Source organism: Pocillopora damicornis, chromosome 2, assembly GCF_964200805.1.
Source record: "Pocillopora damicornis chromosome 2, jaPocDami1.2, whole genome shotgun sequence".
In the NCBI taxonomy this organism is placed as follows: Eukaryota; Metazoa; Cnidaria; class Anthozoa; order Scleractinia; family Pocilloporidae; genus Pocillopora; species Pocillopora damicornis.
This window is the reverse complement of record NC_142671.1, coordinates 11,601,372-11,624,317: the sequence shown is the minus strand read 5'-3', so window position 1 is coordinate 11,624,317 and position 22,946 is coordinate 11,601,372. Positions and strand designations below refer to the sequence as shown.

The window sequence follows — 22,946 nt, the reverse complement described above, 5'->3', positions numbered from 1 at the left end:
TTGTTGCTTTGGCACCAGCCATCTCTCGCTTATTCACTGCATAGACCTCAATGATATACTTGGTGTAGGTATCAAGGTAGCGCAAGACCCTTGTTTGTTGCTTTGTGCTCTCATGCATCTCTCCATTAGTGCCAGCTTTCTTGTACATAATGTGGTATCTGAGTACTGAGCTGGGCCTGTGGGTAAAAGATTAGCCACTATGAGGACAGAGGAAGAGGATATTACATGGCCATACATGGAAACATATTTTGTAGCATTCATATGTGTGCACATGCATCTCAAAGGAGGAACAGTAATCATGTATGCAGCACGTGTCAAAAGTCAGAAAACTAGACAATACAGGATCCTGTTGAACTTGACTTGTTTAACTTTTAGAACATACAAAAATCTAATTCTCATGATGGTGGAGAATCTTGATAATTTCCTTGACAACTGAACTAGTCACAATCTTAAGCCCTGATGTTGAACATGTTGTAAAATAATTGGTTTATTGCTCAGGCACTATATATTGCTCAGGCATGTGTTCATGCAGGTGGGAAGCATTTTTGGAAGTTTACAGAGCACATTTCTACTGCTTCCATCTTATTGAGTCAATTGTTTTGTAACTGTTGTTCAGTAGAACATGGATTAATCTCCTGATCCTTTCATTAGAGGGGTTTCAAAAAAATTTGGCTTGCCATATCCTCTTTTGAGGGGGTTGAGATTTTCCAGCAGCATTTAGAAAGAGGAAAAGTGTCACTAAAATCAGGTGAACCTGAACATTTATGAAAATCACTTTTCATACCTTGACTTAACATATTGCTGGCGACAATCAAAAACTGATTAATTTCTGGGTGCATGGACAACCCACAAACACAGAAACTGTTGCCAAAGAGTTCTACATTCACAACAGTACATTACAAAGAGGAATAATGTATATAATAAATATAAGCAAATGTTACTAAAGAAAAGATTTTCCACAAGGATTTGTCTACCAAATATTTTTCCCATAACTTACCCTGTATCTGGCTCTGACCATGTAACCCTAATTGAAGAATCAGACTCTGCCTCAGCTACTAAGTTTTGAGGTTTTCCTGGGACTTGTGAACTGGGATATGTACTGGCTGTAACCTCATCTGAAATAGCTCCTGCACCAGCCTCATTCACGGCAAAGACATTGAAACGGTATTTTGTATCAGGTATGAGGCCAGGAAAGGACTTTTTAAGTTGGTCTCCAGGTGTGCTCACAGGTTTGAACTGTATGCTATCTGTAACAGCAATAACATGTTAAGCGGCAACCTTTCTTGAGTAAAAACATGAGAACCAGGTATCTGGTCCACAGAGACATTCCAATTCAAAATTTAGAATAGCAAAATGCATATTATGCAAGAATTACAACCCCAAAATGCTTACCTTGTTTGGTGACAAGTGAATATTTAGGCCAAATAGGAGAGTACTAATCACTTTATTAATAAAAATTAGCTTACCATCACTTGGGTTGAACACACTATAAAAGATTCTGTAATGCTGAATCTCTCCATTAGTAGCCTTTGGAGGTTCCCAGGTCAGTAGTATTTCAGTGTCTGAACGAGCAATGGCTACAACATTTTCTGGTTTCTCAGGTACTCTTGGTTTAGGTGTAGGTGTGGTTGTTGTTTGTCTGACAGTTGTTGCTTGTGTTGTTGTTGGTGGAGCTGTAGTAGTTGGAAGACGTTCTCCTGATAAAAAAGTTAGAGAATTCTTGTCAGACATAAAATTCTGACATATTCTTAAAGCAAAGGATACTAACTAAAAGAAATCAATGTCTCAGATATGACAAATTTTAAAGCAAAAATATGGTAGATGAATGCCTTGGAGCTTACATAAATCAGTTCACAGAAAATGGTGAAAATGTTGCAGTTGCACTTGTCATGAAAACTGTGGTGAAATTGGTTCCAAGTGAACAAATAAAAGGAGAAATTACCTAGATTTGTGTGAAAAATATTTCAAATTTTAGACCTTTAAATCAAATGAAAAGGTCATGAGAATGAAGGAATTGATCACCAATATAAGAAACTCCTGATTGACAAACAAATTCTCCTTGTCACTACCATTGGAGATGTAGAACAGTATGGAGAATATGAAAAAAAGGGTTAAGAACAAGGGCAGGGCATGAAATTAATCTTTTTTTCTGATATCCACTTGGCTCCTAAATTCTTAAAAGTGGTGGCCAATTCAAAAAAAGTTGGTAGCCATTTTTAAAAACAAACAAAACCTTTTTTTCACACTGTCAGTGTTCTGGATAGACCCTCCAAAATTAAATTAGGAAAAAGATCTTTAACGTGCTACAAAGTGGATACTAGGTTGGATGATATACAATGTTCAAGCTCACCTAAATCCAAGATGGCGTGTAGTTATCAGTCAAGATGCATGTGCTGTGTTTTGGAAGTGAACTTAACAAGGAAGTTTGCCATGGATTTATCTTTACAAATCTTTTTAATTCACTACATCTCTAGGTAAGGTTATGATGAAACATTCTAGTCACCAATTTGGTGACTAATTTTCAGGATTTGGGTTGCCAAAGTGAAAAATTTAGTTGCATTGAAATTTCTGTTATCTTACATTAAAAGTTACTGAAACAAGAAAGTTGATTTCTAGATTTCTACAAGACAGTGTCTCAGCAAATACCATATTTTGTCCATTGTACACATGTAATTACCTTTCCTGTACACAAAAAGGTTTGCTGAGGCTTGTACTTTTCCTAAATAGTTCTCTGCAAAGCATTGATAGACAGCAGCATCCCAGAAGACCAAATCTTTCACTAACATAAAGCCATCTCCAACTACAATGTAATCACCACCAACACCAACTCCATTTTTGCTCCACGTGATTGTTGGTTTGGGTATTCCATGTGCTGAGCATTTGAATCTTACATCTGATCCACTATGAGCATGAACATCACTTGGTTTCATGGAAAAAACAGGAGCATCTGAAAACAAAGATAACAATATTGATTTCTTTAAGCCAATATTCATTTATGTTGCAGCAACATGTTGCTGATTACATTCCAACCAACATCTCCATACTTCCTCCCTGGTTTCATTTTTTTTTTCACTAGGAGCCATGCATGTTTAAACACCATGCTGTACAAACTTGCATATCAATCAGCTTTGTCATGTTGCTACATGTAATAGAAAGCTCCTCTCTGACATAATTAGGCATAAGTATTAGAACAAGTTTAGTAAATCTCTCACTTTTGGGAAGAAAAAATTATAAATCTTCTCATTTTCTTCAAACATCCTAAGCTGGTTTGATAACCAGCAAGAGAATGAATACAAAGCACAGTCTGATGCTCTACAGTCTAACCATAATTCAAAAACTTACAATGTACTTCCAATTTAGCTGAAGCTTCCTCTTTCCTAAAGTCAGCCACTGCTCGACAAGTGTAGTTTCCTGCATGTGCTACAGTTACAGACTTAATCATGAGGTTACTCTCTCCTAAAATTGAGTAGTCTTTTCCAAGCCACACAGGTGAGCCATTTTTCAGCCAAGTTACTCGTGGTTTAGGAGATCCATTTGCTATGCACTCAAGGACTACCTCACTGCCAAGAACCGCCACTGTGTCCTTAGGTTTTACTTCAACACGAGGACGGCGCGAAAACCCAGTATCTGTCAGTTAAATATAAAGACCCACACAAATGATCCAAACTTTGGTCTAGTAACTACAAAGTAGTAAATTCTAGGTAATAGTCCCTCAATCAAGTTAACTCACTTTGCTTTAGGTTAATATTCTAACTATTAAATAACTTATCAGAGATCTCAAAGAAACAACCCTTACTTCTGAAACAACCCTTTACTCTCCATTTCTTCCCAATTTACTGCTCCTGCCTACTTCTCGATAGGCAGAACCTTGGCAGAAGTTGTTAAATTGCCATTTTAAGTCATTGATTAGAAAATTGTTTCTATAACAATTATAACATCATATCAGAGAGTATCATCAACAAATTTTCATACACAATTCACAGAACAATAGTTTGGGATCAATTTGTTAAGAAACTACTTTGGATTCCATTTCAAGTATCATGTTGCAATCCTTTGTTTACTTTTGAATCTGAGTTACTAACAAATTTGCTGGATAATATTTTCGACTCAACATGAGAAAAAGAATATAAAAAAAAATCTTGCTCAAAAAAATTAAGTGCTCTGACAAATGTTTCAGTTCAGAGCTCTGTTGTTGATTCCAGTTTTTGTGATTTAAAACCACAAATAAGAGTATTACCAAGTTTAACTCCATCCCTGGGTTTAAGTAAATAAGCTTAAACTATAATATAGCTTTAGACATTCCTCTTAGGTGGACTCTGTAGGTAATAACATGCCCAGCATCCAGTCCCTGACAAAGACTTGTCTCCACACCAGTAGGTTCTTGTCCACCCTTGAATTCTGTTATCTTTCAAGGGTTGAATAGTGTCTGAACAAAAGTGTTGCAGACATTTTGCATAATTTTGTAAAACTTACCAGGTAGAACTTCAATAAATCCTGTGTCTGTGCTAGTGTGCCTCTTGTTGGTGAATAAATTCTCAGCAATGCACTCATAATCTCCTCCTTCCTCAAATCTGATATTCCTTATTTGTAGAGCTCCATTTGGAATCAAAGTGTAATGTTTTCCAGATGAAATTGTGCCATTTTCACCTTTCTTTCTCCAACTTATCACAGCTTTGGGTGCTGAATGCTTTACACTACAGAAAAATCTTGATGTATCCCCAAGTGGAACTTTCCTTGAATATGGGGAAATGACAGACACCTTGGAAGAAATACCTGAAACATAACAATATCATTGTTAATTTCAAACATTACAAAATATCATTATCATAATATCAATCAACTACTATGTTTGTTTTCAAAACTGTTTTTCTTGGGAATCACCCTTGAACCTCTTTAGAAGCAACTACCATTTTGCACAGAAGACTATGTATGATTAGAGTCTTATTTGCAGAGAAAAAACAACAACACAGTCACTAATTACACTTGAGCAGACAAATGTCATGCTGGGGCACTTTACATACTGGTCAAGTGTGGGGGGTCTTGGCTAATGAAAAGGAAGAAAGAATTTATAGAATGATGAAACAAATAACACATTTTACCAGTCGATGAGGGGTGACAAGTTGATCATCTATATTTGAAGATATTGCCATAAATGCATGTAAAGCCTCAAATACTGAATCCAATCTTCAACAGTACCTAACCCTATCACATCTATATACTAGCTGAGAATGAATACGATCTGCATACTAAAGCCATATGCTGGGAGCAATGGTAATTTCCATGGTATTTAAGATAACACAGTAGGAGTCAAAGGTTTACGGTCAACTCGCCGACGGACCAACTCACCGACACCAACTCGCCGACATATAAAATCGAGTAGAGACGTCGGCGAGTTGGTCGTCAATCCAATACAACTTATTAGAAGCTAAACATACAGAAAATTAAACGATATTTAGTAAAAAAACATTGGACATTGGTGAACATCAAACAGAAGCTTAAACATCGGTGAACATTGGTGAACATCACCAATGACTATAACAGCTTAAGACGCGAACGAATTATTGTGCGACAACAACACCGTAAAGACTCATCATGTCAATCGCTCAGATTTTTTAACGAAAACCTGGCTTTCTAGACGAGATCTTTAGTAAAAAGCATTTCTTTTTATTTGCAACGAAGTTTATAAGGATCTTAAGGCGAATAAAGCGAAGTAAACCTCACCAACGACTCTAACAGCTTAAGACGCAAACGAGTTATTGTGTGACAACAACACCGTAAAGACTCATCATGACAATCGGTCAGATTTTAAAGGAAACTTGGCTTTCTAGTCAAGATCTTTAGTAAAAAGCAATTCTTTTTATTTGCAACGAAGTTTATAAGGATCTCAAGGCGAATAAAGTAAAGTAAACATCGCCAATGACTCTAACAGCGTAAGACGCAAACGAGTTATTGTGTGACAACAACACCGTAAAGACTCATCATGACAATCGGTCAGATTTTAAAGGAAACTTGGCTTTCTAGTCAAGATCTTTAGTAAAAAGCAATTCTTTTTATTTGCAACGAAGTTTATAAGGATCTCAAGGCGAATAAAGTAAAGTAAACATCACCAATGACTCTAACAGCTTCAAACACGAACGAGTTATTGTATGACAACAACACTGTAAAGACTCATCATGACAATCGGTCAGATTTTTTAACGAAAACTTGGCTTTCTAGACAAGATCTTTGGTAAAAAGTATTTCTTTTTATTTGCAACAAAGTTTATAAGGATCTCAAGGCGAATAAAGTAAAGTAAACATCACCAATGACTCTAACAGCTTCAAACACGAACGAGTTATTGTATGACAACAACACTGTAAAGACTCATCATGACAATCGGTCAGATTTTTTAACGAAAACTTGGCTTTCTAGACAAGATCTTTGGTAAAAAGTATTTCTTTTTATTTGCAACAAAGTTTATAAGGATCTCAAGGCGAATAAAGTAAAGTAAACATCACCAATGACTCTAACAGCTTCAAACACGAACGAGTTATTGTATGACAACAACACTGTAAAGACTCATCATGACAATCGGTCAGATTTTTTAACGAAAACTTGGCTTTCTAGACAAGATCTTTAGTAAAAAGCAATTCTTTTTATTTGCAACAAAGTTTATATGGATCTTAAGGCGAATAAAGCGAAGTAAACCTCACCAACGACTCTAACAGCTTCAGACGCAAACGAGTTATTGTGTGACAACAACACTGTAAAGACTCATCATGTCAATCGCTCAGTTTTTTTCAACGAAAACTTGGCTTTCTAGACAAGATCTTTAGTAAAAAGCATTTCTTTTCATTTGCAACAAAGTTTATAAGGATCTTAAGGCAAATAAAGCGAAGTAAACCTCACCAACAACTCTAACAGCTTCAGACGCGAACGAGTTATTGTGTGACAACAACACCGTAAAAACTCATCATGTCAATCACTCAGTTTTTTTCGCGAAAACTTGGCTTTCTAGACAAGATCTTTAGTAAAAAGCAATTCTTTTTATTTGCAACAAAATTTATAAGGATCTTAAGGCGAATAAAGCTAAGTAAACCTCACCAATGACTCTAACAGCTTCAGACGCGAACGAGTTATTGTGTGACAACCATAGCAACCACGCGGAACCACGTTTTTTTTTTTAACTTTAAAGAAAGATTTATTCATGATCGAGAACGTTTGATTTACGATAAAAACGATAAAATTCCATTTATTATAAAGATCAGATGAACATGTGAAAGTAATGTATATCATGCAATTACTCTGCTCTTGTAGGTCCGTTTAATCTCGACATCGATTTCAATAATTGGGCCCCTGTTCTTTCACCATTTTCATATTTCTCCCATAATCCAAACACCTTACTCTGTAATTGCCTAATAAAAAGAAATGCTTTTTACTAAAGATCTTTTCTAGAAAGCCAAGTTTTCGTTAAAAAATCTGAGCGATTGACATGATGAGTCTTTACGGTGTTGTTGTCGCACAATAACTCGTTCGTTATAGTCATTGGTGATGTTCACCAATGTTCACTGATGTTTAAGCTTCTGTTTGATGTTCACCAATGTTCGCCAGTGTTTTTTTTTTACTAAATATCGTTTACTTCTCAGTATGTTTAACTTCTAATAAGTTGTATTGGATTGACGACCAACTCGCCGACGTCTCTACTCGATTTTATACGTCGGCGAGTTGGTGTCGGCGAGTTGGTCCGTCGGCGAGTTGACTGGTTACCGAGTCAAAACCATGTAATGACAAATTTAACTGAAAGTTGTAATTCCTATTTCACTGTAAATTACAGAATTGTTAATTAAAATGATGATTGGACAAAATTATTTTTTTTGTCATCTAAACAATTGTTTTTTGCTCAAATTTACATGCTAGTTTGATTTATTATTCTGATTGTTTAACCATTGGAGGGTGTAGAATAAAGTTTCTGAGTTGCACAATGTCGTAAAAAAGTCCACAAAAACTCCTTGGGATAGTTATTGAAAACAATTAATATATTTTAATATCTTACAGATGGAAATAAACACTTTTTGCTGATACAGGCATGTACACAGAACCTTCCCTCCCCTCTCTAACAATGTTGATAAAACTAAACAATTACCACATCTTGCAAAAGGTTACAAAGCACACAAATTCAAAACTGTTTGGGGGAGAAGGGGCATAACCAGATTTTAGTAAAATCATATTAAGAGTAACAAGACTTTTAACCTCCATTGTAGCTTTCCAGTTGACCAAATAATCTCCATATCTATTTAAGTGCTAATTCCAAGCATTTCTTAGGAGGGGGGCTTATTTAAGAGTCAAGAAGTGGAATTAGTGAAAGATTTACAGGATCATTTTTGAAGCTACAGGGGTCTTGAACTCAACCAACCCTAACCAATGCAATAAGACTCCTTTCCAGTTCGTGAAAATGTAGCATGTACATGTAAAATGAAAACAAAAGGAAAGACATTTCTTCCCCAAAGTTCATTTAAAATTAAAATTTAAGACACTTTTTATTGTTTTGTCCTCCACTCTATCTCGAGTTGCAAGAACTGGCCTTAGTATTCATTTTTTTTGGGACAAGTACTGAATTCACTCAACATTAAATAAAAATAAGTCTTGTGATTTTATCAGCCTTCCACCCCTCAATAAAGAATCCAGAGAGAGAGAACCAAGGGACTGTTGATTTGGTTGATGAAAACAAGAAAACAGCCCGGACTGTATCCCTCAGAATTGCATAATTTATGCTTCCAGTGCATATAGTTATGCATATGTAGTGCAAAAATTTACAAATGTATGCTAATGTGTGTATCTAAATTTTTTCTTTGTCATTCACTACAAGCAAATGCACGTACTCTTTCACAGTGGGAATTTGTATTTCATTTGAATTAATGACTCTGAAATGCATTCCTGCCACAGAGAAAAGAGGAAAGTTAACATTCAAAAATTATTCCCTTCAAAAACCCGCCCTTGAGTTAATCAGTTTAGGTGGATCTGGTGCATACAAAAAATTTTAGATTGTACTTCGAAGTTCATTATGATTCTCTACTATTTGAAATGACCAAAATCATGGTAATGTATGCAAAATGCATGAAGAAATGGGAAATAGAGCATTATAAACAAATCTACATTACATTCATTTAGTAAAGACATTCCTTTACCAAAAACATTGTTGCTAGTCACCATGACTGCCCAAAGGTACCCACCATATTCCACCTCATTTATGTCTTTCTCTGAGCTTGACAAAAACGTTTCATCAGTAACAAAGTTTTTCCCCACATTTATATATGTTCATTGAAATCACTGTGGTTATCATCTCTCTGGAATCTATAAGGAGGTAAATTTAGGAGGCAAAATTCTGCTAATAACTTTTAATAACATAACTTACCAGCAACAATAACACGAGCAGTTCTGCTTAAAACTTTGTGATCAAAACCCTGAATTCTTGAAGATGCTGCACATTGATAGATCCCTTCATCTGGCTTCTGAGTCTTATTGTGAATAATTTCTGAAAAATATAGAGATCCATTTGCTGTAATCCCTCTTCTACTGTCGCTAGTCAAATCCAAGTTATTGTCATTTCTTTTCCATATTATACTGGGTTTTGGAGTTCCTCCTACTCGACAATGTAGTTCTGCTGGTCTCCCCTTTTTGACGTATATATCTGAGGGTTCTTCAATAAAGTATGGTGCTCTTGAAAATGTTCCTGCAGAAGAAAATTGGAACACTTATTAAATGAAATGGGGACCACACAATTTTATTTCAATCCTTATCAAACTGATCACTTGTTTAAGTATGTATAGAAAAAAAAATGATGGTAATGATAAATTGTAATAGGAATAAACCTCCAGTAAGAGACAAGCTATGTCAAGTGAGGGCATTTTTGGAGCCTGGTGTCAGGAAATCTAACAAGATCACTCTCCAAATCACAAATCCTGACAGTATGAATGAACTTAGTTTCAATTAGTGGCATAGCAACTATCAGTCTCCTTTTAAATATTTCGGTAGTAGAACATGCAAAGTACTAATCACAAGGTTAAAAGGTCCAAAGTTTGTTGTCAGTACGCAGAATTTCTCTATTCCAAATATCAGCAGATATTTTCTCTCATTTTCATTGTTTCTATTTTCAGTTCCTTTAAAGTTAGTTTTGTTGTTCAGGTGACTGACTAGACTCTGTCAATAAGAAGTAATATAATCAAAGAAATTCAAACTGCAAATTATAACAAAAAGACAATATTGCTGTAGTTTTTCAAGCAAAACATATGCCATAAGGAATCAACCATGTGTAACTTGGATGTGAAGTAAAACCAGGTGGCTTTTAGCTCATTTTAAACTAATTATAATATTAGTGAGGAGTAATCATCAAAATCTTGTTTACACAAATTTAGGCAGATAATTTACTTCTGTCTGAACTGGCATTTTAATGGACAAAACTGTCATTCAAGACACAAACCAACAAGATAAGGGACAACAATAAGGCAAATCTAATTTATCAGATCCAATTTCCCCAATAAATCACTTGCTGTGTTAAATTTATCACATGATTGATAACATGGACCCCCCATTAATTCAATAATGAAAGATATTCAATCTGACCCATCCATCTTCACATCATGTCTGTCTTTCAGTACCAGATCCTGTTTCTATTTATACATAGGGATGACCATGAAGTGAATAACAAAATTTTGAACATTCAAATTGTGACTTTTTCTAATTCTGGTGAAACTTCAACCCACATATACAGTTTTGTTAGCTTAGAAAATATAGTTGGAGAAGACAAAGTTCTTTAACTAAAGAGGAAATATAATTTGCAACATACAATGTAAAAAATAGACAGGTTCTATGAACATATATTTGTATATATTTTTTTTTTGGGCACAAAATAATTATGGTGATCACAATTTTCCACCTAAAGATTTTGATGTGCTAAAAAACTTTTTTTTCTCTCTGGTAAACATCAAGCATGTGATAAGCAAATGACTTTCACCTTACAAAAACACATGAAAAATATAAAATATTTTCCAGATCTTCAAATAAAACAGTGAAACACTTGCTTAAAATGAAGAATGACTTTATATCAAGGTTTCTGAACATGAAAGATTAATCATTGTCCAAATAATACAATAATTGACTAAAAAAATCATACTACGAATAAAAGCAAACTGTTTTAATACATAAATGGTTTTCTAAACACTTTACAGCAATTTTGTTAGGGTATAAGGTGATTTTGGGAACATGTATCGCATGAGCTCCACACAAAACTCATCTTATGCTAAACTGACTGAGAAATAGGCATGCCACTTATTTTAAAACCAATGACCTATTATAATATTACTTGAAATTTATTATTAAATGCGTTTTAAAATGTACTCCTCAAAAACACTTTGACAAGTACCTGAATACCTTTGCATATTGTACTGAGTGAGTAGATTCAATCCAACATAAATAGCTGTATCAAGTTAATAACTTTGGCAAGTTGGTTAACTTCACATTGAAAAGAGACAAATAGAGGTTGACTATCCAAGTGGTTTGTTTTTTTTTAAACAGTATTTTTCTACAATGGTCAGAATGTCAATATCACACAATAGTGAAAAATTTCCATTGGAGAGATGTGTCGTATTCAAAATTTTATCCAAAAACCTTGGAGGTGAAAAATTCAGGACACACTACGATAGCTTGGCTCACAAATTTTGTCATTCAGAAATTTGTATGTCTTACAAAAGTACTGAGGACTTTATTGTGTCCTACTGATTAACTATTAAATGCCTTACGACTTTTTTTAATTGAAAGCACTTAAAGTCAAACATACATAACCAAAAGCATATATTTATAAATTTATAAAAATCAACAACAATTATCAAGTCATTTGAACCATAAAATTTTTCGTCAAAAATAACATGAAAGTTTAAAAATAGTCGCTACTACTGAATAAGGGAGTTGTAGAGTAACCCAAAGGGTGTTAGAGATAAAAACTGAGACACTTCCGTTCCTTTGTTGAGACCACGTTCTTCTAAGACTTTGGATGTTTCCCAATATTTTGGTGAACTTTTAATTTCCAGCAAAATCTATCGACAACTTAGAACAACTGTAGTCTTTGGGAAAGTATAAAACCGTTCATAAACCCAATAAATTCAAATTTCAAAGGTAGTACGAGTAGTTGATAATGTTCCATAGATTAACATAATTTGAGGAACGCAGGCGATTTACGCACTCACAAAGAGTTAGTACCGCTTTTCACACCTTTGTGAAAGAAAAGGATGTAATTAAATTCGCGAGATGTTCAAGAAAGAAAAACTTGGGACCAGATTGTGAAACGAATTCGTTAGAAAAGATAAGCTCCACGAAAATGAATGATTTCTCAAATCGATCAGACATAAATTTCATCCCCATCTGTCAGTTCTACTCCTTTCACGACCGTGCTTAGATAAACATATGGTTTAGCCGCTCAGTTGCGCCTTCCCTCAATAAGAAACAATTTCTTTATCCTAAAAGTACGTGGTGTTCATACGGAGAACCTAAGGAACTCAAGATCGACATCTACTTGAGAACTAATGAACACATGCGGCGAAAAACGAAAGAGCTTGTCTGACTGAAAAGAAGGGTTAATTACACATAGAAGACCACTAAACTTGCCAAGGTTTATGATTACACAGTGATGGTTAAAATGAAAACTTCTCTACTTTGTACCTCAGATTTAAGACAGCGGAAAAGATGAGAGAGGTTCTAAATTGACCGTTCATATAATCTTTAGTTATCATATCATTTCTCACGAAAAAAAAGAGGAATTAGTCAATGATATTCTATATAGTAAATCGCACTGCTTAAAAATTGTGCTCACATGCCAAACCGATTAGGGGTGAAGAACATTCGCCCTCTTGCTTGTTGCATCATTTAAGTTGTCCCAAAAATTCATATTTGCGGTCTACAATATTAGTTTCGAACGTTAGTTTAGGAAGTAGTTGAAGGGGAAGCACACGATTGAAGGACTTGGACCCTTCGCAAAGTAAACAACGAGGCGCCACAACGCGTTTTAGTACAAAGATGAAGACAAATCGTGTTCGGGCAGAGGAAGAGAAGTTCGAATAACCGAAATATATTTCCCTAAAACTACATGAATTAATTAATAAGCTGAGAGAGTAAAAAAACCCAAAAGAAATTGAAACATGCTTAATTTTGTTCCAAGCTTGACAAAACGACGACAGTCTTGTCAGTACGTAAATAGCTGAACATCGTACCTGAAATGGCGGCGAGCTGTATAATTGCCAAAAGGCACGCTTTACATCTGTACTGTAGCATAACCATTCGCCTGATGCTGTAAACAGAATTAGACAAAAGAAAAGCACGTTCAAGGTTCTTGCGCTGCACACCAAGTTAGTTCACCGCATCTTCCAAGCTCGGTAATTAATCAACTGCTTGGGACAAATACGGTTGCTCATAGACGTCATCGGGTTATTTGTACTACGCGCCAATCAGATCGCTGTATATTGTGCCCCCACTGTCCACTTCATAGTTTCAGCTGATTACAAAGAAACCTCGCTCCATGCGAGGAATTTTGCGTATCTGTTTCCAATCCTAGACAAATTTCTGCCTGGTTTTAAATTCCGCCTTAGATATTCAATGCCGTGCAATATCATAAGTTAATTAAACGCGAATTTGGCTTAAGACTTGCCCGGTGCATGCCAAAGAGATCCAAATTTGCGAATAAGTGTTTGCGCTTTGCCCCGTTCTCGAGCAGTGAACGAGACTACACAAGAACTATAGAAGAAAACAATTAACTCATTGTACTTCAAAAATACAAAAGCGATGCTGCTTAAGGCTTGAAATCTTTAAACAGGCGTAAATGTTTCATTGCAAGGAACTAGCTTTTGCTGCCCTAAAAAGTTAGTGAACAGCGGATCGTTAGCGAACTTCAAAATTTCTCTATTAGAAAGCCAATACGGGTTTAAAACACTACAAACAAATTAGACAAGATACGGTTGTTAGATTGTGTTTGGCTTTTAATTTTAAGGCGCCGTGCAAGTTTTTTGCTATTATTTATATTGGAGTCACTTTGCACTTTCAACGTGTCAAGAGGCGAACGTAGAATAAACAACGTTAATGAACAACTCCTCGACAAAAAACAACAAGGTCATAATGAGACTTCAGTTCGGCGCAATTCAAGAGAGGTTCAGCTCAGCGCTACTTCTTTCAGGTATACCGATATCGTTTAATCTTTGAAGAGGTTTTAAAATATTCGAAAAGTTTCCAAATCATCGATTGAAAATAAGTCTGATAAACTTTTGCATGAACCAAAGACAGCACGTTTAACTGTTTAACTTCCCAGAACAGACAACATGTTACTCGTATTTGACATGTTTTAAAGTTAAAGGTTATCCGTAGAATCTTCTCTAATAAACTCATGAAACATTAAACCGGTTAAAAGGCTGTCTCTGTTGTTAGTTTGATTTCAGGGACGTGACAAGCATCGAGCACCAAATGTCCGGTGATTCGAGATGGAGCTTCCTAGATTTCTCAAGTGGTGCCAATTCTCATGTAAATTATTACAAATCTCGGAAATTTTGATTGTTGCGATAGAAGTTCGGTTGACAATGCAAAATAATTGCATGCCCTTCAAAAGGCAATAGGCCGTTAAGTTGGTTGAGAAAAAGATGATTTAAAATGCAGGTTTTACTTCCTAACCAAAAGCAACTGCAGTAGTACGGATTCATTCCTCGGAAAAATTTTGTAGTCCTCTCTTTCTTGGTTCTCATGTTTCACTTCAGTATTTTCAGTTTCCTCCCATCATCATATCTCTATTTTCGGAAAGCCCTTGTAAGGAAACTCATCAATAGTCTCATGCAAGCATGACTGCAATCACGAACAAAAAGAACTTCCGCTGCGCCCAGAAGTTCCTGAATAAAACTAGATTTTTTTTAAACGGTTGTAGAAAATAAGTTCTTAGCAACTCCTCGAAGATTTACGGGTTTTTGTAAATTGTGTCTGTTGGTAACAAGCGGTAAACTTCCTAATATACCATGACAGATTTTAACTACAGAAATCTGAAACTCTACAGCTAGATGGATGCTAAAATTTCCGGAGGAGAGTAACATTTACCCTTTGGGGTCAGAAAAACACCAGTGAAACACACACTCCGTCAGGCCTCGCACTGTTGTTTAACCGTTGAACGTTCAAGATAAAATATCAATTTTCCGCACTGTCAGTCTCATTTTTCTTTATATTTCAGTTTGAAGAATTTGGTGTTAAATCCAAAAATATCCTCCCTTCGATAATTTTTTTTTTCTACGTTTCGGCTTGAAATGATAGATACCGTAAGGTGGTATTCCTTCCCTTTATTTTCTTACTGTGGCTATTATTTCTCTTAGCTTTGTTGATTTCGAGATTTCCTTCGAATTTTTTTTAAGCTCGTGAACATTGACGCATTAAAAAGAAAGCTTCAGTAATGTGTAGCCATCTTACAACAGGGCCTAAAGTTAGGGGACCACTGATGTAATTTCCAGTAACATGCATCCAATGAAAACCGGCAAGAATGTTTTGATTTTCTTCCGGAACTGATGAGATCGATTAGCAACTTTGTTCATCGGCAATGTTGACAGCAGCATGAATGCATATACAAGATAATTGATAACTGAATCGGCAATTTTGACCATTATTTACGATTTAATGGCCTGTTAAGAGTAATTAATTTGACAGTCCGTCTCAGCTGCATGAGACTATCAGGCATCGGCGCCGGCACATATGGCAAGACTTTACATGGCTGTTAGTGTAAATAACATGCTTCGTCCGAGCCCGAAGATTCAGATTTCAGGTGCTGCGACTAACGACTGTAACAGTGATAACCAAATGAACTGGAAAAAAATTATTTTTGAAGTAATATGATGCTTCTAATCGCAATTTTATTGAAAATAAAGAGGTATGTAAAGCGGTCGGAGATCCATCGGAAGTTAAATAGACTTTTCTATGATTTCTTTCAATTTTCTGCCAAAAAGTTGCCCCTCTCGATAATGATTTCCAGAAAAAATTACGATATCAATTTTAATAAAATAACGTAAAAGAGGCAAAACTACATCAAGAAACGAGTGATTTTTAAGGTCGAAGGGAACTTTTGATTTCTTCATGCCCTAGAGGATACATTACAATTAAAATTGATTGATGTTCAAAGTTCACTCGGCTAGAACTAGGTTGGTGGAACAAGTGGAACTACTGGGAATGGGGTGGGTGGGGTAGAGGGGAAAGGTTCGCATCGACTGCACTTATGCCCGCAAGCCGCGGTCGCACGAGGATGTTGAATATTTCTTGGGATTGCTATCGACAAGATATTCAGATTTCTGTTCTGGTAGTATTCAGTTTAAGATATGCTCAGCAAATGAGGTTTGAAACCCTTATGTCCTTCAGCTTTTGCGATTGCAGTGGCAGTTACGCTTAGCAGAGGTAATAGTCGCACGAGGTAGAAGGTTAATTCCTTAACCCACCTGCGTGGAAAAAATTTTTATAAGTGATAAATCCTTCACAAATATTCGCAAGGTCTTTCCATATGTGAAGTAGTTTTTATAAAATTTGAGAGACGTTATTTCGCAATTTCTTTGATAGTAACATTACTTAAAATTAAAAATTATCCATACTTTCTGGCTTTGGAACCCTCAGAAACGAGCGTTTTGATCATAAATTCCGTTTGGTTCCCACGTTGACACACCGTAGCATCCTGATTAATACTGATTTCCATAAGTGCATTAGATTAAAAAAAAAAGAAAGCCGCTGTAAACGCTTGCAGGCTATTACGTTTAGCACAATTAGATTTATTTGAGAGTCAGCAGGGTTTGCTTTGAATCCGGAAACGATAACCGTAGTTGCAGAGACAACATTATATCACCTCATGATGTACTAATGACAATCTGTGAAATCTCGTCTCGACGTAAACCGGAAAATTAAGGTCATTCTGTGGTCTTCATAAAATCAAACTGTACTTTTTCCTTTTTCTGTTTGTTTCCACTCGGATTTGTTGCTAAGCATTTTCGTGCAGGGTAATTAAAGGTATGATACATATTGTTCTAGTGTTTTCTTGTTCGTATGTAGTTAGTTTACCCACGCGGTGTTCAGGTTTGAAGATTACGTCTTTGTTATTCCTTTCAATTGTCTCTGTAAACTTTATCCCGTCACTTTTCAATCAGTCATACCGGGATACACTGGTTTGGTATTGAAATCTTCCATGGTATCAGAAGTTATATCCATTTCCTTCTGTATTTTCACTAACGATTCTGATGAAATGTTTTCGTCTACACCCTCTGCACTTAAAATAACTTCAATGATTCGACACTAAGTTATCCCTATTAGTGGTGTGTCGGCAAATTCCACGCGTCTAAGTCACGGAAATATTTAATTGAACGGCGTATTCTGCGGTTACGGTAAAAAACCAATTAACAAAAATTAACGGAATTCAATTTAGTGGATTCAAGAATTCAAATAAGACAGCTTCGTTTGACAATAATAAAACGTTTCCTTTGCTTTAGTATTCTTCGATTGCAGCCTACGTCACGCTAATTAAAATTCAGGCTTAAAATAGAAGTCCGCCATGTTGGTGGTGTGACACGCGTGAATTGGCAAGTAAAAACCATTGTTTCTGCTTTGTAATTCGAAAAATTTAACGATAATGCCTTATAAGTGTGTCGTCAAAGGGTGCAATCACAATTCTAAATCCCACAAAGGTATTTGTGGATTCTATAGAATACCTCGTGTAAAAGAAAATGAAAACGAGGAAATAAAAAAGTTGCAAGAGGATAGGAGACGGCAATGGATACAGAATATTTATAGACGGGATTTAGAGAAGATAAATCTAAACAATACTCGTGTCTGTGGACATCATTTTGTCTCAGGTAATTTTTGTATTCTGTGACTCGTTCAAATTTTCTTTTGATAGTTAAATCATAAAAACGAGTGTGCTTCGACGAAATAGGATCGCCATCAGCTCTATTACGACTGCACTAATCCAGACTGGGCACCTACTCAGAATATGGGCCATGATAACATAGCTCCTGAGAGTGTGGGTAATGCTATGTCGAAATACAAACGAGCTAAAGAAAGGGAAGCTAACAAGAAACAAGCTGCATCGAAGAAAAGAAAAACGTCATGTTCAGCAACCTCTTCAACTGCAGCTGCTTCTGAGGTTTTTTCTGCAAGTGTCAGCTTTGTGGATGCTAGAGGAAATACTAGCGCTGAAGGTTTGCGCAATAATGTTCATTTGATAAAACTCTTGTATTTCAATACATACATATTTGAATGTTTTTCATTTGTTTCAGCTGAGGCTATAGAAATTGAGGATGTGGATGTGGATCCCCAGACCAAAGGCTGTCAAACTGATAACTGTCTTGTGGTTGACAGGTCATGTCAAACAGATATGACCTTGGCAGATTTTGATCCTCAACATGGGTACATCCAATCCATTACTACTGAGCTCCACGACTGGAAAAAAACTGCCTTGCAGTTGCAAATTTCTCAGAATGGATTTAAAGATAATGATCAGAAAACAAAATTTTACTCGGGTTTACCCAGTTATTTAATGCTGATTCGTGTTTTCAACCTGTTGACTCCCAAGATATCAACAACTCCAATGAATGCACTGTGTCAGTTTCAAGAGTTTTTGTTGGTACTGATGAGACTTAAACTAAATCTACCTTTTCAAGATTTAGCATACTGTTTTGGAGTTTTGGCATCAACTGCTACAAGAATCTTCTATCGGTGGATACCTATAATGAGTGAGCGGCTTGACTTTCTTATCAAATGGCCTGACAGGGAGAATTTAAGAAAGACAATGCCTTTGGTTTTCAAACAAAACTTTGGCAACAAGGTAGCAGTAATAATTGATTGCTTTGAGGTATTTATAGACCGGCCATCTAGCTTGATTGCTCGAGCAATGACATGGTCCAACTATAAACACCACAACACAGTTAAATTTCTTATTGGAATCACTCCCCAAGGAGTAATATCATTTATCTCTAAAGCTTGGGGGGGCAGAGTTAGTGATAAATACTTAACAGAAAATAGTGGCATCCTAAAAAACTTGTTACCAGGAGACATTGTGCTTGCGGACAGGGGGTTCGACATTGCTGACAGTGTTGGATTTCATGGAGCAAGACTATATATTCCTGCCTTCACTAAAGGCAAGAAACAATTGTCTGCTCTTGAGGTTGAGCAAACGAGAAAACTGGCAAATGTAAGAATTCATGTGGAGCGTGTGATTGGGCTTGTCAGGAGAAAATTTACTATTTTGCAAAGCACACTTCCAATTGAGAGCATAACAGCAAAGCAAGGAGAGCCACTTGCTCCTATAGACCACATTGCTACCGTCTGCTGTGCCTTAACTAATTTATCAGACTCAATTGTAAGCTGATGATGATTTATACAGTCTATATAAATATATGTATAGATATGACTTTGAATTATATTCTTAAAATATTTTCATATTAATCAATTTTTGATGTTATTTTTATTATACTATTAATTTGTTTAAATATAATTCAAAGTTATATTGGTCGACCTGAATTAGTATCAAGCACTTTGTATGTATTTTTAATTGTATTATTATATTGTATATACATGTATATATTCATCTTTAAAAAGAGAAGACTTTCCTGGATTCTGATATATTTATTTTTTATGATAGATGTAGTAGCATTTTAATTTAGTACAATAAGTTAGAATAATATATAAAAATCAATAATTGCAATAAATATATTAGAATCCAGAAAAGTCTTCTCTTGTTAAATTAATATGCTTTGAAAATTAAAACACTGATTGTAGATTAAGCACTATATTACAAAAATAATCAGAGCACTACATTATTTACATAATCAATTATTTACATATATCGACATGTCTTTATGGCTTGCTGAAACACTGAGGGCACAACCATTTATCCTGTGGGATCTCTTTCAGCTGCACACAACTAGGATGATACCATTTAATTTTGCAGTTCATATTGTCACATCGTATCAGAGTACTGTCTTCAATCAGTTGCTGGCAAATACACCAATAGGCGTCATCATCATCTGAAGATGGAAGGTTCTTTGAACATGGAACAAGAGCTCTTGTGTACCACTTTCCCATTATTTCTGGAAGAATTCCATTAACAAAAAATTCCCTTGCTTCTCTTGTTGCAATAGTCCAAAAGTCAGGATCTGGTGCTATCCTTTCAACAAATAGCCCTTTAGTTGTCCAAACAATAAAGTCACAAAATTCAACATTACAGATGTGCAATTGAGCTTGTACTTGATAGTAGTAGGCATGCTTTTTGTCCAATGTAATACAAGCATCCCTGGCAGATTGTTTCAAACAGAAATTTTTAATTGTAGCAGCTGCATCAAGAGGATGGACATCACGTGCTTTGTAGGGGCACTTTACTTCGCAAATGCCTGATCCACAACACTTGCAATTAACCATGCCATCTGGTGATGCCCCCATAAAAGGCCACTGTAGATTTACGTGGAAACCTCTGTCTGACAAAGTAAAGTCTTCATGATTTGCTTCCATTTCCCCCACATATGCCTTTCTTGCCACATCCTCATATTTCATGCCCCATTTAGTTGCATCATTTGAGAACTTATGAAGCTCTGGGTAGCAAATACTTTTAATTAAACTTTGTGATGGCTTTTCAACTTTTGTGTGGCACACAGACTTTAGCTTACTGGCTGTGATTCGCCCGGCTCTTTGCTGATACCATATCCTTGAATTTGATTGTTCTCTGGTAGAACTTTCAATCAGTAAGCATTGTTCCTTGTTTATGTCAATGGTAATTTCCTTTCCCTTTGACAGCAAGCTTTCAAAGCCTAATTTCATGTACTCTTCCTTAAAAAACTGTTCAGTCAACTGATTTGGGAGAGCTTCCTCTTGAGCCACAAACAATTCATTGTATGGTTCAATAAGGGACAAAATGGCAGGCTTACCTTCACACTTGCTAATGTTAAAAAAAAATTGTTTTGTTCCTCTGTTGTGGGTCTTATTCCCCTGTTTTTGTTCACAGGAAGGTCCCTTAATGTCATTGGAACCTTTCCTTTGTCAGTGAGGAGAGCATGTTTCTGTTTAGCAGATGACAAGTCCATTTCTGACACAGGTAAATATGGTATTTCCTTCACATGACATGGCATTAGCCATTTGTTTTCTGATCCGGTACAGGTCACGGAGTTCTGCATTCTTGCCCCTGTTTCACAAGCAAACAGCATAGCACCAATGTGAGAACACGCTTCACTCAGACCAGCCATACAATCGCAGTGACCAGTTAGCACAGTTCCATTTTTTTCTGCTAAAATCCATGCCTTTAAAGGAGTGTCGCGAGCTCTTTGAGAATGATTTACCTGACAATAAGAAAAGGTAACTGTTATTAGCTTTATCTACAAAACAAGTCATAATAATGCGTGGTTTCTATTGCCACAGTGTACGTTTTCGGTTAGCTTACCCTTGCAAAAACAACTACTTTGTCTTCACTGACTTCTTTCATCTGCAGCACATTAACCCAGCCAGATACAAAAAAATTAAATGCATCCATTGATTTGTATGCCTTCATCTGTTGATTGGTAGCCCACGATGTTTGCAAGACTAAATAATTCACAATGTCCGGATATTCAACCCGAGGAATCACTGCAAAATCTTCAGAAAAATCAGACTTTTTCAGCGCATAAGGATCAAAGCCAATCTCATTTACTTTCTCGCAATATCTGTGTTTTGTTGGACCATCCAACGAGAAGAAATATTCGGAAAATTGAATGTTAGTGCTGAAGGCATTTAGCTGAGACGCCATTTCGTTAATGTGTTTACACCACCAGCATGGCGGACGGCAATGACGTAAGTAAGTTTAGTCACGTGTTTGCAATCGAAGAATTAGTCGACTTGAACCTTTGCGGGGGTTAGCGACTCTTTTTAACTTCAATATCTATTTTGTTTAATCTGTTTTATTGGCAGGCGTTGTGAAGACTATTTAAGAGACACGCGACGATGTTGTGCCCTTCGAACCCCGAGAATTTTGAGACTTTCTTTTTCTGTAATGACCAGACTTAATCTACACTTAACCTGTACAGATTCATTCATAACTCAACACCTTATCCAAAGCACCAAAATAAGATGCATTTGATCTTTTACTATTTGAGTATTTGTTTTAATAACGGTCGCAAGGAACGCGGCTTATGACATTTGCAGACTGCAGTCTGTAAACTGACAGACACTAAAACAACCTCGTTTTCAGGAAGAGAACACCGAAGGTGACGTCATCAAAGTTGTCGCCCCATAACCTTAACCTGGCCCCTAAGGAAGTGGGGAAAATATTAAACCTTAGATACGCTCTGACGAAGGGTTGACGCTTGAAACATCAGCTTAGAAACTATTTACGGTGGCTAATCCACATTATCAACTCAGTTGATGAAATCAAATTATTTTGTTATACCCACACCCACGAAGTACCACAATTTTTTTTAGAAACTTACTTGGTAACGAGGGTGATATTACCTCGGCCTCGTTCGCAAGATTCTGTTAGCTGTTCTTAACATGATCGCCTGGACCATCGAGATGGCGCAAGATTCCAAGTAGGATTCTTTTTTCCTCTTCACAGGTTAAAGTTGTTTGATAATAACATATGGCTAACCAATACCTCTTTAGGCTACTTCTCATTATCGAGCAAGAATTATATAATAAGCTCAGTTATGCACGCATTCTGATTGGTTCTCACTTATGATCTATTGGAGGACAGACGTATAGATGACGTCATCATTAAAACTTTTTTAAATTCTTTATTATATAAAACAAATAGATTCATTTCTTGATGACGAAACTTTCATTCATTAGAAGATACAATGTCAACCTCCTGTATAATTAACAGCTCAGCCAGAGGGCTAGAGGAAACCCTAAACTCTTCAATTGCTGAAATGGTTGGATGGCAAGACCAAGGCTGTACTAATCACTGACAA

At 36.1% G+C, this 22,946-nt stretch overlaps 2 protein-coding genes and 1 pseudogene across 4 annotated transcripts in view; 1 reads left to right on the top strand and 2 right to left on the bottom strand.

Annotated features, from left to right (window-relative positions):
• The window catches only part of LOC113668273 (neogenin), a 26,375-nt gene extending 12,453 nt beyond the window's left edge, over positions 1-13,922 (bottom strand). The window contains exons 1-8 of the mRNA XM_027184157.2: positions 13,239-13,922; positions 9,392-9,709; positions 4,474-4,773; positions 3,343-3,627; positions 2,678-2,947; positions 1,467-1,697; positions 998-1,247; positions 1-176 (exon numbers count right to left, since the gene is read on the bottom strand). The exon at positions 1-176 is cut by the window's left edge and continues 24 nt beyond it. Coding sequence (XP_027039958.2) covers positions 1-176; positions 998-1,247; positions 1,467-1,697; positions 2,678-2,947; positions 3,343-3,627; positions 4,474-4,773; positions 9,392-9,709; positions 13,239-13,305 — 1,897 coding nt within the window. The 5' untranslated portion in view covers positions 13,306-13,922. The remainder of the gene's footprint in view (positions 177-997; positions 1,248-1,466; positions 1,698-2,677; positions 2,948-3,342; positions 3,628-4,473; positions 4,774-9,391; positions 9,710-13,238) is intronic.
• Positions 13,923-17,513: 3,591 nt separating this feature from the next.
• LOC149049897 (uncharacterized) lies at positions 17,514-19,816 on the top strand. Of its 2 annotated transcripts, none has more exons than XM_089195528.1 (2): positions 17,514-17,870; positions 18,294-19,816. In XM_089195528.1, exons 1-2 carry the CDS (start codon positions 17,648-17,650, stop codon positions 19,382-19,384), a joined length of 1,314 nt encoding a protein of 437 aa, XP_089051654.1. In that variant the 5' UTR covers positions 17,514-17,647; the 3' UTR covers positions 19,385-19,816. The 2 variants fall into 2 exon arrangements, with proteins under 2 accessions (XP_089051654.1, XP_089051655.1); XM_089195529.1 differs by lacking the exon at positions 17,514-17,870 and adding an exon at positions 17,901-18,215.
• LOC149049896 (uncharacterized) lies at positions 19,374-21,864 on the bottom strand (annotated as a pseudogene). The gene is made up of 2 exons (XR_016183444.1): positions 21,446-21,864; positions 19,374-21,344 (listed from the first exon to the last, which is right to left on the bottom strand). The product of XR_016183444.1 is annotated as an uncharacterized LOC149049896 (transcript).
• Positions 21,865-22,946: the final 1,082 nt, after the last annotated feature.

Excerpts from the sequence above, each read along its gene's own strand:
- LOC149049897 (XM_089195528.1), top strand. The coding sequence starts at position 17,648 with ATGCCTTATAAGTGTGTCGTCAAAGGGTGCAATCACAATTCTAAATCC. Across the intron at positions 17,871-18,293 it reads TGGACATCATTTTGTCTCAG|CTGAGGCTATAGAAATTGAG; the intron begins GTAATTTTTGTA and ends CATTTGTTTCAG.